Source organism: Zootoca vivipara, chromosome 5 (genome assembly GCF_963506605.1).
Source record: "Zootoca vivipara chromosome 5, rZooViv1.1, whole genome shotgun sequence".
Classification (NCBI taxonomy): domain Eukaryota; kingdom Metazoa; phylum Chordata; class Lepidosauria; order Squamata; family Lacertidae; genus Zootoca; species Zootoca vivipara.
Window position 1 is genome coordinate 28,445,923 of NC_083280.1, and position 16,695 is coordinate 28,462,617.

Genomic DNA, 16,695 nt, shown 5'->3' on the forward strand with positions numbered 1-16,695 from the left:
GATTTGGGCGTTGTTGTGTGTTTTGGGGTGTGTGTGTGTGTTTTGTTATTTGGATTTTCTAATTTTGGAGTAGGTGACCCAGAGAACCTAGAGAACTACTTTAATAATCCTGACCCGGGGGGGGGGGAATCAAATAGCAAAGACCCACAACCCCGTAGCAACAGAAGGCGAGTTCCTCCGAGGACTTAAACTGGGAAGCGAAAATGCATGGTTGTTTTTTTTTAAAGACGCATGACTGCCCTTACTTAAAATGGCCGCCGGGGCTTCGCATGTGACACAACGCCCGCTAAATTTTAAAGTAAAAACCCCTTGCCGTGCCCCCAAGTGTGTTGCTGTGGGTTATTCCCCCCCCCGGGCCTAGTGGGGGCCTGGGGGCCTGGCAGGGGCCTACATAAAAAAAGGCCGTGCTGCGGCCTGCGATCCATGTGCTTGCCCTCTCCCCCCCCGGGTCTAGTGGGGGCCTGGCGGCCTGGCAGGGGCCTACATAAAACAAAGTCCGTGCTGCGTTCTGCGACCCGGGCACTCCCCCTCTCCCCCCCCGGGCCTAGTGGGGGCCTGGTGGCCTGGCAGGGTCTACATAAAACAAAGGCCGTGCTGCGACCTGCGATCCGGGCGCTTGCCCTCCCCCCCGGGCCTAGTGGGGGCCTAGCAGCCTGGCAGGGGCCTAGGGGTCTGGTAATGGTCGCCTTGGTGGTTTCAGTTGCTTGGTTGATGATGTCATTATTTGGTTTGTGGGTGTGGTGTAGATTTCACAGGAAGGGAGGGGGTGTACTGTGGGAGGAAATCCACTTGAGGGCGCTGTTTTACTTTGTTGAAAAACAGGTTTTTACCTGCAGAGGTGTGAGATGTGTGTGGGGTTTTTTTTTAACAACACTCGGGGAGTGGCCTGGATCATTGTATCACAATTTCAGGACGATTGGTCAAGCGGTTACAGAGAAAAGTGGAGCCCACACTTTCACGATTTTTACATTTATATATATATATATATATATATATATATATATATATATATAATTTACCCCCCCCCAATTTTTTTAAATTTCCAGTAGCACCTTAGAGACCAACTAAGTTTGTAATTGGTATGAGCTTTCGTGTGCATGCACACTTCTTCAGATACACGAAAGCTCATACCAATGACAAACTTAGTTAGTCTCTAAGGTGCTACTGGAAATAATTTTTTTATTTTGTTTCGACTACGGCAGACCAACACGGCTATTTGCCTGTAACTATTTACCCAAAGTTTCACATACTTATTTAAGCTGAAGAGCCTTTGGACCTTGGCTGTTCTGCAAAATGATGAAGTGTTGTATTACATCAGGCAAATATTGGACCATTTTAGAAGCATAGGGCTTCTAAAGTCTGTTCTTCCTTGAACTTAGGTAGTCAATATAATTTCATTTCCCCATGCTTGAAAGAGTGATGGTTTTACTCTGTTATGACTGGTAAGAGATGCACGAAGAAGCTTTGAAGAAAACAGTTCCTCTGTATAATTTCCCCCCGCCCCAATAACCAGATGTGGTTGTTCTCAGCTAATACTATAAATGCTGAAATAAAATAGTTGAAAATTAAATCAATGTTAAGTAATGCTTGTAGCTGAGAAAATATGAAATTGATATTCTCCCTGGGCCATATGGAACAGAACTCCACATAACATGAAACGTCTTTTGCATTATTCTATCTCTCTTCCCCAACTTTTTGCTCACTAGTTCAGTGGGATTCATGACTGTATGGTAAAAGTTCTGATCCAGTAATCTTTCTATATGCATGTTTAGAGGATTTACAGAAACACTTTGGAAAAGCATGTATATTTCAAGACAATTAGACTTTTCTGGGCAACTTTATACTCCAGCATTTCATTGAATTTGATAGAGTTGAAGTTATTGTTCCTGAGTGATACGAAAGAATATGTAACTAGCAACAGGTGCTGCACCGGAACTTGGGCTTGTTTAATATTAACTCACTACTTTAGATTATTGCCAAAATCTATAGAAAAGTAATACAGTAGTAGAAACCTTCTTCCACCCTCCTGACCCAAATTCTGACGGTGATCTGAGGGAATAAAATTAAGGCATCCAAGAAAAGATGGATGATGCATCTAAAATCCATAAAGACCATAAAGGAAATCTGCCTTCTAATGGGAGTATGGGGGGGGGGGGAGATGATAGGCTGGGTTTCAGTAGTTTTACATCCTTAAATAAACAGCTAGTTTTCTTAAGAAGCTGGTGTCTCTTTTTCTGTGGAAGTTGGAAGACACCTCAGACTCCATTTTAGTGTTTATATGGAGTAGCTTGGTAGCTCTGTCTCCCTAATCTCTTGAGAAAGCATCTCCCTCTTCCTTTCCCCTCCCTAAGGTTGTGCCATGGTTGCCTTGGCCATACTCCAGTCTGCCAAGATGAAGCTATATAGCTGAAAACTAAGCCTAGCTTAGCTCTCTTCTCCAATTGGCTACACTTATCTGTGCAACATATTACCTGTCTTCATTTGTGGCTTTATAACATTGTGCAAGACAGTATTGGTTGAAGCAGTTTGCCTTCTAAATATCTTCAGCTGCGTTAGTGGGGCAAATAGTTGCATATCAAAGTACTGTAGTAGCAAAAGACCGAAGTATATGAAATGTGATCTGGCTGAGTAGATAACGTGAGAAGATGAAACAGTACGTACTTTAAAATATGTACATATTATTATGTAAACATTCTGTTCAACTGGTGATTGCTATATCATTGACTATCAAGGTAAATCCTTCCAGAAGGATTTTTTTATTTTGTTTTGACTGCGTCAGACCAACACGGCTACCTACCTGTATCAAGGTAAATGGATGACTTTTCAAAGTCAGAATTAAAGTCAACACATTTGCTGTGGGTAGTAACCTACAAAATAAATTAATATTCATGTTTCAAATCCCAGACATCTGCCTGGTTTATACTAATGCCGAGCAGCTGCTGCTTTTCTTCCTGGATTGGAGGAGCAGGTGTATGCCCTTTTCTGGTGGCGGAAAACTCACTGTGAATCAGACTGGAGTTCAACGTCAAGGCAACAATTGGTGATAGTGATGGCGAAGAGGACCTCCTTCACCGCCTCTATTGCATCTGCAGAAAGCAGCAGCAGGAGACTCTTTTCGGTGGCAGTCCGAACCACCTCCACCACTGGGGCCTGGTGAGGACCCCAAGATCTCCTGCAATGCAGTTTTTTTCAGATAAAGTCACTCAGATTCGGAAAGAGGTAGACTCCACTGTGGTAGCAGGGCCAGGGCAGGAGAGTGCTAGAGTCCTGTCTAGTCAAGTTGCCTGGGATGAATTCCAATCTGTTATTTCCGAGGATGTGGACAGGCTGCTTGGATGAGTGAAACTGACTACCTGTCTCCCTGATCCTTGCCCATCCTGGTGATTGGGAGTGGCCACTGAGGCAATATAACACATGTCCTGAAAGACCTACGTTGGCTCCCAGTACATTTCCAAGCACAATTCAAAGTTCTGGTGCTGACTTTTAAAGCCCTAAACGACCTTGGCCCAGTATATCTGAAGGAGCGTTTCCACCCTCATCTTTCAGCCTGGACACTGAGGTCCAGCTCCAAGGGCCTTCTGGCAGTTCTCCCACTGCGAGAAGTTAGGTTACAGGGAACCAGACAGAGGGCCTTCTCAGTGGCACCCGCTGTGTGGAATGTCCTCCAATCAGATGTCAAGGAAATAAACCAATTATCTGACGTTTAAAAGACATCTGAAGGCAACCCTGTATTGGGAAATTTTCAATGTCTTAATGTTTTACAATTTTTTATGTGCTGTAAGCTGCCTTGAGTCACTGGGGAAACACAGCCAGATGGTTGGGGTATAAATATTATTATTATTATTATTATTATTATTAGTAGTAGTAGTAGTAATTATTTCCTCAACTATGTATTTCAGGTAGCATGGATGGGACAGTGTCCCATCTGCACAATTTACTCCCCACAGAAAACATTTTTGAAAACTGATGTTAGCATTTTGTGTGCGTGTGTGTGTGTGTGTGTGGCCTTGCGTTGCCTTGGGTGCAAAATAGGCTGGTAATGGCATTGGTCATAGCTGCATATGCTCTCACCATACAGTGTCTAAGGTGCACATCCGCTTTCACCACTGCTAGAAGGAATCATCAACAACTATTTTTATACCGCTTAAACACTGAAGTTTTTAAGCAGTGTTCATAAGATTACAAAAACCATTCAATGGGAAAAAACCAATTAAAAATTACAATAAAACAGATAGCTTACTTAAAAATCCCCGCTGAAATAGAAATGTTTTTGTCAAGCACATGAAGTTCAACAGTGCTTCCGAATTTTATTCCATATAATTTTTCTAGTTTAAAATTGGGAATATAAGAGAAGATTATATTAGCAGTTATGCAGCCTAGCTCTGGCAATGACTGCTCTCAGTCTTATGAATCACTACCAGAATTAGGACTGGGCTAGACACATAAGTTAAGATCAGAACAAGCCAAGTGTATGAGAAAAGGATGGCAAGCAAAATGTGTGACAAGGAAAGAATTTAGTACCAACTGCTGACTTGAAAGTTTGATGGGAAATATATTTGAACTAATTTCAGTGTACTAGAATGTATTGAATTAACAGCAACCTGAATACTTTCCTTACTGTTGTGGAAGTTTTTTGGAAACTGAACTGCTTGCACAAACATATTGGTGCATCTATGTAGCATGATACATGGGTAGGATGGCGAAGCAGCTACCGTATTACTTAGGCACACTTTTCATGTTTATGGTTTTTCAAGTGTGCAACCACTTACCATTATGATAGCTTTATTTATTTTGGTTTGTGGTTAACTTTTCATTCAAGAACTTTTCATACTGTTTTACCGGGGTCACCAATATTGTGTTTATGTAAAGTATGCTAATTGTTTATTGCTGAGAACTTCTCATGAAATTTGTATAAAGAATTATTATTACATGGCTTTTGTAAATGAAGCAGCCATGGGACATCTGTGATTACATAAAACAAAAATAGATGGGGGACACTGAAAAAAAATATAACCATGTAGTTTGTGGACTTATACTTGAGCACACACCAAAGTGTAGATGCTGCCTACTGGGGTTGCATTGCTTTTAGTGGAATGCACACGTTGCAAATTGAAGTGCATATTCTGTGGAAGGCCATTCAGTGCAGGTAGATTGCATGGGCACTCAGACACACAGCATGCCTTTGATGACCTGTGTCCGGTGGCGTTGGAAGCCCCTCGGGCACCCGGAGCGGCAAACACGATGTGCACCCGGGGGCGGGGCGCAGCGTTGCTATGTACGGCGTCGCTACGAATGACGCATGCGCCACTACGTACGACGCATGCATTGCTACATACGATGCATGCGTCACTGTGTTGCGACGCTGCGCATGCACGCTACATAGCGGGGTGCTGGCAGTGTTGCTTACGCTGCCTCCCCAAAAATGGAGCTGGGAGCGGGCTGCCCCCTCCGCTCCCCCCTTGCTACACCCCTGCCTGTGCAACAAACTAGATATAATGAGCACTCATGTTTGGGTGCTCTGTAGACTGACAGTTGTGGTCTTATATATACTAGCCTTTTGTGCTCTTTCACTCTTGTCTGATGTTCCTAACCCTTCTTTTAGACTTTCTTAGATTCTTTTGGATTCTTATGGACTTTTATATATATATTCTGTTTTAACTCCTTTTAGTGTTTTTTTAATATAGATTTTAAATAACTGTACTCCTCCCTCCTTATGCTGGTCTAAGGTAAAGTTAAAGGGACCCCTGACCATTAGGTCCAGTCGTGACAGACTCTGGGGTTGCGGTGCTCATCTCGCTTTACTGGCCGAGGTAGCCAGTGTACAGCTTCCGGGTCATGTGGCCAGCATGACTAAGCCGCTTCTGGCAAACCAGAGCAGTGCACGGAAACGCCGTGGTCTACGACTGGTCTACAACCGTAATAAAGTGTTGATTGGTGATTGATTGGTAGTTTAAAGGCCCTTTTGAATGGTGGGAAGTTCTTGGAGAAAGTGAACCTGAGAATGCATAATGTTATGTGCTTACCACTACCATGAGTGGTGAATATCTTAAGCTTGACTTCCTTTTGGAAGAGAGATTGCTGTAGACATATGGTATTCTGGAATATTTGATTTATCTAAAAATATACATATAGACCATAGATAGAGGTGGGGAACTCCCAGTTTTGGGACCAGATGCAGCCTTGTTTGGCTTGCTTACCTCTCCCTAGTTCCCAGTCTTCTTAGGCCCACTTTTCCCGCTAGTGAACTATTTCTCACTGTTCTAGATTCAGGTAGGTAGCCATGTTGGTCTGACACAGTGTATCTGAAGAAGTGTGCATGCATACGAAAGCTTATACCGAGAACAAACTTAGTTGGTCTCTAAGGTTGGACATTTTTATTTATTTTTTATGTATTTCCCACTGATCAGAGGAGTGGGGTAGGGTGGGAATGAGGGAGATCATTGGAAGGGCTGTTCAGCTGCTTAGTGGAATCACTTCAGAAGCAAGGAAACAAGGAAATGGCAGAGTCTCCAATGGAATTAGTCTGGTTTTACTGTCCCTTTTTCCTCACTAAAGCTTTCTGTGGCCCCAAAAGGCTGCTCCTCATCCATAACAATGTAAGATATGGCATACAGGACTACTGAGGAAAGGGGGAATTGATGGAAGTCAGAGGGCTACCTTCCACGAACTCAAGAGCATTCTACTTTCACAAGAGTAGGTTTGCATCCAAACCAATCTTTTCAATGTCCTGTATTTCGCTCTCTCTCTCTCTCTCTCTTTCATTTGTAATTTTAAAAATGAAAATGAAAAGCATATATTTCAAACCTCCCTATCTTGGATTTTTTACATGAACTTAAAGCAGTTTTCATTACCTCCAGCATTGTTTCCATGTCACTGCACAGAGCATTGGACAAGTCAGGTAGAAATATTGACCTTCACGTTCGTTGTCTTGAGTTTAAACACATAATTTTTGCAAAATAAAATAAAACCTTCTGTCTTTTTTTATTCTGTTTTCATTTAGCACTTTCAGACCATGTTGAAGACTAAGCTAAATGTCTTAACCCTTCGGAAGGAACCTCTCCCCACAGTGATCTTCCATGAGCCAGAAGCCATTGAGCTGTGCACCACAACTCCATTAATGAAAACCCGGTCACACGCTGGATGCAAGGTATCTAATAATTCAAAATCCAGGCAACATGCCTGTTGTGGAAATATTCTACACTAATAGTGAGGCAGTTGAAAGGGGGTGAGAAATTTAAACGCCTATAGTATTTAAACAGCAGTATTCAAATATTTGTTCAAGGTGTTAAAAGTTATGTTTAGAATAGGCCCATTGAGTATCCTAAGACTTGCTGATTTCATTGGGTCTGCTCTAAGCATGTTATGGGTCTTAGTCCAACCCATTAAGTTCCACAAAATTAAAATTAGAATGTTATTAAATCTCAGAAAATTTTACTGTGAAGCGAATTCACTCTACATGATCCCTGGACTGGTATGAACCATAATCATATCCTCTGTTAGGTTAGGTTAGGTTTTTACAGGGGCGTAGGAAGATAAGGGTAGTGGGGGTGGGGTGCCCTGGGCGGCGCGATCCCAGGGGCGCCATCGCAAAGGGTCTGCTGGTTTCTCTTTAAGGTTTCCAGACTCAAAAGAGAGCAGGGCAATTAAAGACACAGAAGTCCTTCCTCTATTGAGTCTGGCAACCCTATATGTAGCTCTGTGGTAGAGTACATGCTTTGCATGCAAATAATCCCAAATTCATTTCACAGTATCTCCAGGCAGGCCTGTGAAAAAACTTCTGTCTGAAATCTTGGTGGTAGTCAGACCAATGGTCTTATATTCTCCTAGGCATCTTATATCCTATGAGAGGCATTTTTTACCACTTTCCCCTGCAGCCTCTTCCTCCACAAACATCTGCTCTGGAGAATTGGGAACCCTCCAGAACCAAATGGGAGGTGGCACAAAAATTGCAGGGTGAAGGGGAAGCTCTCTTCTCTTTGTGAAGAAGTGTACAGTATTGGATATAAGCCACTAACTTGAGTCACCATTTTATTATTGTGTCTTTACTTTCTCTGTCAAAAATAATTTAAAAACCTCACGTATTAATGGGAAAAACAATTTATGTGTTTATACAGTCAGCTCTGTTTATAATATTTAACTCTCTAGAGACAATGTAGCTGTGGGACTAGGATCAAGAATTTGTTGAGACTTGTACCGTCTTAGCAAAAAAGGGCTCTTGCACATTAGCATGTTTGCAGAGTCAAACATACTGTAAAATGTACTGTACCTTCTGCTATTGAACTTGAATTCCACATTAGCATTCTTCATAATCCACACCCACTTCAGCTGACCACACCCACTTCCTGGCATATGGCCCATAGAAAGTTGTCCAAGGCTGAAAGCAGCCCACAGACCAAAAAAATTAAGCCACTTCTGCCCCTAGGAAGTTTTGGATTATTAACCTTTCCTTCTGGGTCCTTGAATTCTGCAGTTTGTGAACTGCTCATTTCTTAGGAGAGTTATATTTATTGTATGGTTGGGACCCACTGAGCTTTGATGTTCATGGGCTTTTTAGGATTGAGCATTTCCAGTAATCCTCAGCAGAAAATGTCAGAGGAACTGAATACCTGTATGTATGTATGTGTATATATATATATATATATATATATATATATATATATATATATATATATAAAGATAAAACAATACGTGTTTTCGTAGCGAAATATGTTGACCTTGAAATCAGCTACCAAGTTGGGGTTATCTGTTTCCATGGGGGGAGATATTGAATGATTCTCAAGCTTAAAACTGTAAACATAACATATTCACTGGACTGCACCAAGCAAAAAAAAATAACTTTGAGCTATTGTGGTGGCAACACTGGAGACCAAAGTGGCTACTGGATACATCATAAAGAAGTAGGTCCAAAATGGTGCCCATGGATGCTATGGCAGAATGCTTCTGTGTGTCTGCCAGAGTAGCTGAGTTTTTTCTGTGAGTACGTATGCAGTAGCTAGTTGCCCAATGCTTCAGTCTACACTTAGTCACCTTTTGTTGAAAGTCCTTATACTCTTGTGGTTACCCATCACTATGAGATTGCAGGTGAACTATGGAACTATCACATCTACAAAGAGATGAGCCCTCCCCAAAACAGTTTGGCTGTTGATGCTTGACATGGGATGCCTTGGCTCTTGTTTCAAAGCAAACTTGAAGCCATATGGTATGGCCACAGAGATTAGATTAGATTAGATTAGATTTCTTTATTGTCATTGTAATTAGATCACTCCAGTCTCAAAGAGAGAGCATTTGTGATAGCCACCAACGGAAGAGATTTGGGGTGGGTGGGAAGAGAAGCAAACCATCATTTAAGTGAAACAAATCATAGTCTTTGAGCTATGTCCTGGCTTGTTAAAACAGATTAAGGTTTAGCATTTTGTTCAAAAGCAGTCAAAACCTATGTTGCTTGAGTTTAGAGGTATTTTATGGATGGGGTGGTTTGCATCATAAGATTAAGAGCTAACCATGTTATACTTTTTCTGTTCTTGGTACTGAAACTCCTTTTTATCATGTAGGTAAGTCAACAAGCTTGGTCCTTTTCCCTTGTCTGCAGTTGTTTCCAACTGATGTTGGAAGCTCTGTTTTTTAACACCAGTAGAAGAAGACAAAAATGGCAAAACCTGAATAGTGAAACAGAATATGCCAATTCTTCGTGCCCCTAGAAATAACAAATCTCCATGTACAATATTCTGATTGGGAAAATGGCCAATGAGTGAACAGGTATCTTGGTGTGCCTATTTGGCTTTGACCAGCATCCTAATTATTTAATGATTTCAAAAGTGTCAGAATGTATTGTGTGAAAATTGCTGGCACAGTTTGTTAATTTTCATTTGAAAACACTTTCCTTCTACTTCAGAGGTGCGCAATTATATTTAAATTTGATGTTTGAATTTATTGATAGTAAAAGTAGCATGCTCCACTAATAGTGTTCATGCTAGTTTCTAGCAGTTTCTTTACATTAGACAAGAACTAGCACATATTTACTATAAATAGCAGTGAAAAAAAATGGTTTGACTCTATGAGCTGCTACCTCAAAAGTGCAGCTTACAGGTTAGATAGTGGTTTTACATTGTGTCCCCTTGTACCAGGTCTGGCATTCACAAAGCTGTTGGCATTTTCCATTAGCACTTCTATACTGGTCTCTTTCCACAATACTCCAAACTGTTTGGAATGTTTCCAAATAGTTAATCTTCTTGGGAGACTCGAATTACCAGCAGCAGACATTGTCAGGATATGCTATCCCTGTGCTACTCTGAAAGCTCAGGTGATGTAGTGTAAATAGTGTTGACATTCTGTAGAGCAGGGAAAGTCAATGTGTTACCCTTTATATATTGCTGGACTGCAGCTCCCATTTTCCTTGATCATTTACCATGCTGGCTGGGCCTGATGGGAACTAGAATCTAGAAAACATATTGATGGCACTACATTTAATTCCTTTGCTTTAGAGCAGCCTTCTTCAAGCTTGAATTCCCAGATGTTGTTGCATTACTACTCCTATCATCCTCAGTCAAGCTTAGCCAGTGGTTGGGGATTATGGGAGCTGTTGTCCAACAATATCTGGGAACCCAAGGTTAAAGACACTACTACTGTATAGTGAATGCTTGTTTTGAAATTGCTGATCTGCCATTAAGAGTACATTGGGCAGGCTTATACAGGTTATAGTCTTTCAAGCTAACCTACTTCCACAGTGGTTGTGAGGGTGAAAACAGCCCCAAGTATGCCGCCATAAGCTCCTCAGTGAAGGGTACTGTGAGGGAGAGCAGCTACAGACAGCCTCCTCCTCTCTTAAGCTCAAGCTCATCTCCCAGCGCCAGTGGGAGCGGGGAGGGGGATGTCTCAAGCGGGGAATCAGGAAGTAGATGGCATGGCTCAGGTAAGGTATCAGAGCCACTGCTCCGCTCAGGAGAGGAAATGGGAAGCAGGGAAAGCGCGACCAGAAGACCGCTCCCGCCAACGCCGGAATTGCGCAAAAAGCGGTGGGGGCGGAGATTCAATGTTCCCAGGCTACTTTGCTGGAGGAAAACGCGGGAACCCCCATTCGGAGGTTCTGAACCAGACTGACAACATGTACATAGTACTGACTCTGCACTGTAAAGAGCTTTCACTAAATAAAAGCATGAAAAGGCAACGTCGTGAGGAGTCTTTACTCTAGAGTAGCCGCTACCCGCCTGTGACAGGTACATTGCAAATAAGACAAGTAAGTACTTTGCCATTTCCTCACAGTTCAAACAGACATCAAGATATCTTGCTTTCTCCCCCTCCCCTCTCCGAAGTCATGAACTTGTAGGAATGATTCTTGTGAACTGTTATTTTCAAACCACTCATTACTCAAATGCAAAATGACAGAGGTTAAAAAGGTTGCCCATAACTTGTGGGGTTGTGTCGCAAGTTTAATACTTTTCTTAAATTCTTCAACGTGAAACCAGTTCAGTACAGTCAGTGATCAGAGTCGGTTCTTATTTCAGTCAGATGTTTAGTCACCCTTTTTGAAAAGCAAGTGTTGTTTGTCTTGTTTCCACCGCACAACCTGACATCTTCATTTAAACTTGGACTGACCCTTCTGTCTTAAGCTTACGATGAATGGTGCTTGTATGGTTCAGGTAACAATCACTCCAGCATATATTTTTGCAAAATGGCATTTGCAATTGTATGGTGGTGCGTCTTCTTAAATTGGAAGATTGCAAACTTCAAGTTTTTATTTCCTCTCAGCTTGGCAATGTCATATTAACTAATTTTGGGAAGCAGCTTATTTTACCATTATTACAATTGAAGTTTTGGATGTGGAATATTATTTCTGTAGCAGGAATTACAATGTTACCCTTGGGGGGAAAACACCCAACCATTACTTTAATTGCTAGGTCACCACCCCCACCCCCCAGCAAAAAAGCATGAGTTAATAAAAAATTGGACATATTCTGTGCCAACATGAGGAAGTTAACTCTGAACCCGGAATGTACCCTTAGCTGTATTTACATATCTACATTGCTTAGGATTTACATTAAATGTGTTCTAGCTTTTAAGAAAATCAAGCCCATATTATAAATAAAATGAATTAATCACTGCACATGGAACACTCCACTTTATACGGAGCTTGACTTCCTAGAATCATGTACAGTCTTCTTGTGAACTATATCCACATTCACTTGGACCAGGCACTTGCATTAATACATTACTGTGTTTGCATGTTTACTCAACATCTCAAGTTCTTACCATCTCAAGTCTTCTCCTTTAATTACACATCCTCACATGGTAAAACTGCCAACGCAATCATTTGACATTCATAGGTGACCTTCTCTATTTCAGCCACAGTTGGTTAGCTGATGCATGCATTACTAAAGCCACTTCCTTTCGTGACTATTGTGCGGTAGCAACCCATTCTCGCCAGTACAACTGCATTTCACAAAATACGGAAAGCAGTTAGCAAATTCTTTCAAGGTTCTTTGCCAAGTTGGTAAGTGGTATGGTGGTAAGCTGACCACAACCACTTCCCTTTTCAAAAAGGGTGAATGCAGATTCCTAAACAAACAAGGCCCAAATTCTCAAATGGAGTGGTTTAAAGGAAGATGATGCAGCAATTTTGCTAAACTTAAGCAGGTCTAAACTGGTTCAGTGCCTGGATGTGAGAATTATATCGATGCAACCCTGACTTCTTTCAAAGAAAGGCAATGTATGAATGAAATAAATGTTGGTAATGAATCCATAATTTACTCATGCCATCTCATTTCTCTTGATTAAATGCTGCTGAGTTCATTTCACCAATTGACACAGTTCCTTATTCCCAAATTGCATTGCTCTGCTTCCTCTTTCAATGTTTGTGTGTGCTAAAAGAGAAATTCGCAGAGACCTTGAAATCTCCTAACTGTTTTAAGGATAGACTCATCACAGGGAGATACCCTACAGAATGTGCCTTTGGCGTAGCTGCACAATTTAAACCTGCATAATAGACTTGTTCCAAACATTGCCTTTGCTTTGCCATGAATAATATTGCTTTGACTACTAGGATGTGAAGGGAGGTATGGATTTCAGAAGATGAGCTATTGCAAAATTCCAAAAGTTTATAATACAGAAAAAGCTTTTATACAGTAGCATATCCAAGCAGATTAACGAGAACACGAATGGTATTAAGTGCTTACAAAGAAGGCAAGCAGAATGTGGATACTCACTGTTAGCCAGTGTTTGCTTCCTTAACCAAAAGACCTTTGCACAGATAGTGATTGCAAAGTCCTGGTAAGAAGAGGTACCTGACCACTTTAGGTGTAGTCAACATGGTGCCGTCCAGATATTGCTGGATTAATACTCCCATCATCCACATCAGTTAGCCTCACTGGCTGGGACTGATGGGAATTGTAGTCCAATATATGAAGTTACCCTGGAACCATGTCAGTTACCCTGGAACCATGTCAGTTACCCTGGAACTATATCAGCAGTCCTCAACACAACAATATTTGGTCACCTGAAGAATAGCAAAAAGGAATGAAAAAGGCAAGTGAAAGGTTAGAGGCAGAAACTCCCTGGATCCAGCCTAGTGGAGAAATTAGGTCAAAGAGTTTGGCTTTGGAACACCCAATGATGTGTACCACAATGGCATGAGTATAGGGATGAATGCTGTTATGTATCCCACCTACACTTCAAATGTTATTTACTGTAATCATATGTCAAGCTGGCATCAATGGTGTTGAGAAATGGGAAGACATATCAGTCATGTCAGGGGGACAGGAGCCCGGTATATCTGTGTCTACATAGCTTTAGAAAAGCTAATAGTCTCCAAAAATTGGAAAGCACAATACAGCTGTGATTGTCCTGAAATGAAAATGAATCATTGAATGCAGAGCAGCTGCCAAGTCAACAAACATCCATTTCTCTCTCAACAGTTTATCATCTCCAAATCTTGGAGAGAGCTGTGTCATATGCCGATTTACTTATTTCATGCTTAGGATGATCCGTGAAACCAATGGGAGCTTGTTCTGTGAATGGTTGCAAAAATAGATACATGCAATAAGAATGAAAAGCAGAGAACCTTATTGGATTAGGACACCACGATAAGATAATTAGTCTTCAGGGAAGAAATCTCAGCTTTTCAGTACTGAACTACAATGTTGGAAAAGTTTAACTGAGCCAGCTGAATTCATAGAAAGGGGACCACACTGTGCGTATCAGGCTGCATATACGCCATATGTCATTATCTACCATTATAGATTCTTCTTTACAGCAGATTAGCCCTTTAGCCTGCAGTTGCTGATAATTCAATGCTGTTGTTCTCCTTTGGCAACAGACTGTCATTCCAACAGCTACAGAAGGAAAACCAAATCTATAACTGTAAGGGGGAGGGATTATAGAGAACCCTCCCCCCTCATCAGAAGCAGCCCATCTCCAAGCAGTCATGAGAGCGAGGGGTCTGAAGGGGTGAGTCAGGAAACAGAGAGGGAGTGCCAGGTCTCTGGCAACATCAGAGAGCCCCTGCTCCATAGGCAGGAAGAGAGGGAGGCGGAAAGAGTGGACAGGAATAGGTCAGACAGAAGACCCTTCCCCCTGACGCCGGAATTGAGAAGGAGGAGGGAAGGGAGGCGCTTCTCAGTTCCAAGGCTTTTATGCTGGTCCCGAAAGTGGAAGGGGGTAGTGTAGGAATCTGACTCGAGTGGGTAGACATGAAATGAGCAATCCGTTACACTGTAAATAATGTGCACCAATAAAAACGTCTGAAAGACAAGCATGTGGAAGGTCGTTACTCAAGAGTAGTCGCAACACACCCTGACAGCAACCTTTTGAACTAAATATATATTGGTAAAATCTTTTTGATCACTGTAAATGAAAATGGCTAGATGGTTTGAATACAAGAGCATTTTACTTCATAGGTGCAACAGTTGAAGTTAGGAAACTTCCAAAGTTCCTTTGCAAATGTGAAATAGTGAGTGGCCCAAGGCGACATTGTAGCCAGGTGACATTGTTGTGACTGATATTCAGGTATATTGATATTCCTGGTATGTTGTCAGCATCATGGTAAAGGGAATTTAGAGTCAGTTTATCCTTACAGTGTCCTCCATAATCCAGAGATTCTGTTTCTCTTGTAATACAACATTACTCTTTCAACAACTGGGTGCTACCTGGTGCTGAGTTCTGGTATATTTGTGTAGAAGAGGTTTGGTAATCCAAATCTTAAACGTGTTGCAATATACTGTACTTTTCCGTGTGTAAGACTAGTTTTTTCCCTTTAAAAATTATGCTAAAAAGTGGGGGTTGTCTTATACATGAATAGTGCATAGGGTGGACGTTTGATTGGTTGTTGCCGCATCTGTCAGCAGCTATTGTCCATGTTATTGGTTTCTGTGTCAATGGCTGGTGTTGATTTGCTGATGCTGTGGCAATTGAGCGGGTGATAGGCAGCTTCTGCCGGCGAGGGGACAGACGAGAGGCTCAACAACTCTGGGCAATCCTTCCCCCCCCCCCAAACAAAAATCTCAACAACTCTGTGCTATCTCCCCCTATTTTCTTAAATTTGATTCCCCCAAAACGGGGCAACTTATACATAGGGACGTCTTATATATGGAAAAATACGGTAATCATTACAAGAAGAAAAATATCTGCTAAGAACTGAGTTTGACATTGTGCGTTTAGGTCCAACAGTGCACATAACATTGCTACTTGCGACACTTTCATTTGCAGGGTCTCATTTGTACGTGGAGATCTGAACCTGATCTCATGCCAGCCCATGACATTTAGCTGCCTGAAGTGGAGGACAAGATGGTGCCACCACCATTCCATGTAGAGAAGATGAATGGACTGGTTGCTGAAATTTATTTCAGTATAGCCAACAGAATAGTGTTCTTCACTGCACCTGAGGGCAGCAAGCTATTTTATTGGAGTGCATGACAGGCCACATGGCACACATACAGTTGTGCCCTCCAACAGAAGGACATGGCCAGGAGGAACGGCCAGAGGACTGCTGCCATCATCCAGAACTGGCTGCTTTTGGTGGTTGCATCACTTTGCATAAAGGTCAGACCCTTATGGACAGACCCCATATTTGCATCATTAACCTTACTGAGTGTGGTGTGTTACATCCTGCAAAATTTGATTATACCAAGTGGTATGTGATGCAAGGATATTAGACACCATAGATTAAGGGTAGCCGACATGGTGACCTCCAAGTGTTATTAGACTCAATCCAGCATGGTTGGGTTGGTCAAGGATGATAGGAACTGTGGTTCAACAATTATGTTGATCACTTCCACTGATTGTCTATTCCAGGCATCCCCAAACTTCAGCCCTCCAGATGTTTTGGGCTGCAATTCCCATCTTCCCCGACCACTGGTCCTGTTAGCTAGGGATCATGGGAGTTGTAAGCCAAAACATCTGGAGGGCCACAGTTTAGGGATGCCTGGTCTATTCTATAATTAGAAGGAATGTATTCGAGCATTAAAATGTATCTCTACAGACCAACTTCTTCAGGACAGAGGTCTTTAATGTGTTGCATTTTAATCTGATTTTCAGTGTAAAACCCAGGACAGTTTAATAAAACTGAACCATGTTGAGGGGGCTGAAATTGTAGTATACAAATACCCAAATAAATTACTATCATATTATGTTTTGAATATTATGTTTAAAATGCAGGGATTAAAATGGCAACTTGTGCATACATACACATACACACACACACACAAC

At 41.8% G+C, this 16,695-nt stretch overlaps 1 protein-coding gene across 3 annotated transcripts in view; it reads left to right on the forward strand.

Moving 5' to 3' along the window:
• PID1 (phosphotyrosine interaction domain containing 1) overlaps window positions 1–16,695 on the forward strand; it is a 95,226-nt gene that overhangs the window by 24,155 nt on the left and 54,376 nt on the right. The window contains exons 2-3 of one of the 3 annotated variants that reach the window (XM_035134009.2): window positions 6,556–6,693; window positions 7,001–7,147. The exons of 1 other annotated variant lie outside the window; for it this stretch is intronic. In XM_035134009.2, the coding sequence (XP_034989900.1) occupies window positions 7,013–7,147 (135 nt within the window). In that variant the 5' untranslated portion in view covers window positions 6,556–6,693; window positions 7,001–7,012. The remainder of the gene's footprint in view (window positions 1–6,555; window positions 6,694–7,000; window positions 7,148–16,695) is intronic. One more of the 3 variants, XM_035134008.2, reaches the window with a different exon arrangement.